At 41.1% G+C, this 2,077-nt stretch overlaps 1 protein-coding gene across 2 annotated transcripts in view; it reads right to left on the reverse strand.

The window, feature by feature from the left end:
• Positions 1 to 41: 41 nt before the first annotated feature.
• The window catches only part of PGM2 (phosphoglucomutase 2), a 31,451-nt gene continuing 29,415 nt past the window's right edge, over positions 42 to 2,077 (reverse strand). For both annotated transcript variants that reach the window (XM_014535421.1, XM_014535420.1), the window contains exon 14: positions 42 to 242. In XM_014535421.1, the coding sequence (XP_014390907.1) occupies positions 140 to 242 (103 nt within the window). In that variant the 3' untranslated portion in view covers positions 42 to 139. The remainder of the gene's footprint in view (positions 243 to 2,077) is intronic.

Below are 2,077 nucleotides of genomic sequence, written 5' to 3' on the forward strand. Positions count from 1 at the left end.
GAGGGGAGCTATGGGGTGGGGGGGAAGAGGAACAACTGTAATAATCTGAACAATAAAGATTTATTAAAAAAAAAAAGAAAAAAGAAATCAAGTTCAGCTTAATGTAGGTAAATGAAATTGTGCCCAAGGCTGGAATATTTCACTCTGCTTTTGCCTGCAGGTTATACTTTTGTGGCTGGAAAAAATGTTCTTCAATAGCAGTGACTAGTTCATTTAGTTCTTTCTTCAGCTGCTCAGGATCACTGCAAAATAAGGGGGGAAATTCTAGATCAGTGGATTTTCACAAAGTATATTTTATTTTTTAAATACATTTTTATTGATTTCAGAGCGGAAGGGAGAGGGAGAGAGAGGTAGAAACATCAATGATGAGAGAGAATCATTGATCTACTGCCTCCTGCACGCACCCTACTGGGGATCGAGACCACAACCCAGGCATGTGTCCTTGACCAGAATCGAACCTGGGACCCTTTAGTCCCACAGGCGACGCTCTATCCACTGAGCCAAAACAGCCAGGGCCCAAAGCATATTTAAATTCTCCCCACTGTGACCAAGTACAACTGACATGTAACCTTCAGAGGAGGGCTACTAATAAATCTGACAAAACAGAAGTCCAGGGAGCCTAGTCTCTGTTAACAACAACAAAAAATCCCATGAGACAATATCAATTATTTTCCCCAAAGGCTTTCCCAAAGTCTCAACCATAAACAAAAACCACCCCTTTCTAGTCTTCAAAAGAATGTTTAAGAAACACAATATTTGCCCTCACATCCCTAAAGTTCTGCAATGTTTGTGCCTAACATCGCAGAGAAAACTTCACGACTCCAGTTGTCACTGAGTCCTGCTGAACTGTTACAAGCCACAGCTGTTATGCCCTAGGTCTCCCAGGACAAGAACGTTCCTGATCCTGTTTCCCCACAAACTTCTGGAAGCTAAGCAGCAGGTGTGGCTGTAAGCCCTTCCTAGACCAGACAGGGCCAGGGAGCCTCCTAGCGGGCCTGCTAGTCACGCACCAGGAACTCAGACCCTGGGGTTCATCTTCATTATTCTACCTCCAGAACAAAGGGCCACAACTAAAATATAAACTCTAATCTAGGGAGCAAGATCCCCCTAAGGAAATCCAGTTTTCAAGCAGGTGGAAAACACTCATTCACATGTAAACGATTGGAAGGCAGATGACAGATAAAACGGACTTGGAATTAGACAAGTTTCCAGCAGCTCATATAAGTGTCAGGCCACTAGCACAGTGTGAGTTACTATGAGAACTTTAACCCAAAAAGCTACTTAAAAAAGCTAAATCCTTCAATTCAAAATTTCATTACTTCATACTTAACCATCTTTCACATACTAGTATACAAACTTTTTAAAAAATATATTTTATTGACTTTTTTACAGAAAGGAAGGAAGAAGGATAGAGTTAGAAACATCAATCAGCTGCTTCCTGCACACCCCCTACTGGGGATGTGCCTGCAACCAGGGTACATGCCCTTGACTGGAATCGAACCTGGGACCCTTGAGTCTGCAGGCCGACACTCTACCCACTGAGCCAAACCAGTCAGAGCTACAAACTTTATTTTAATGGAGATGGCAATCCTTGTCATTTAAGATCATTTTTACATTGTGCAAGTTAAGAGTACAGCTAACACAATCCATCTTGTTACAGGCGTTAATTCTGGCTCTATTGGTTGCTAGGGTTTGCCCCGGGGAAGGCTCAACCTCTGGAAGGCCCAGATTCCTCATTTGTAAAATTGGGATAAAGACTGTACCTTCCCAAGAGAGTTGCTGTGTAGATTGAGACAAATTATAGAAAGCAATTAGCATAGAATCTGGCCCCAAAACCTCAATAAATGTAAGCTGTCGTTATAATTATTTTTATCCCTGTTGATAACACATAAAGTAATTATGCTTCATAAGTACATATGAATCATGCAAGTCTTTTTTTTCCTTCCCCATAAGTGTGCTTTGAAGAAAAAAGCAATCCTCAGGAAGGCACAGAACTAATTACCGTGTGTGTTTTTTCAACAATATACCTAAAACTCAACAGTGAATTTACTACATATGGACATACATGCATATATAT

This window comes from Myotis brandtii, unplaced genomic scaffold (assembly GCF_000412655.1).
Source record: "Myotis brandtii unplaced genomic scaffold, ASM41265v1 scaffold1437, whole genome shotgun sequence".
Lineage (NCBI taxonomy): Eukaryota > Metazoa > Chordata > Mammalia > Chiroptera > Vespertilionidae > Myotis > Myotis brandtii.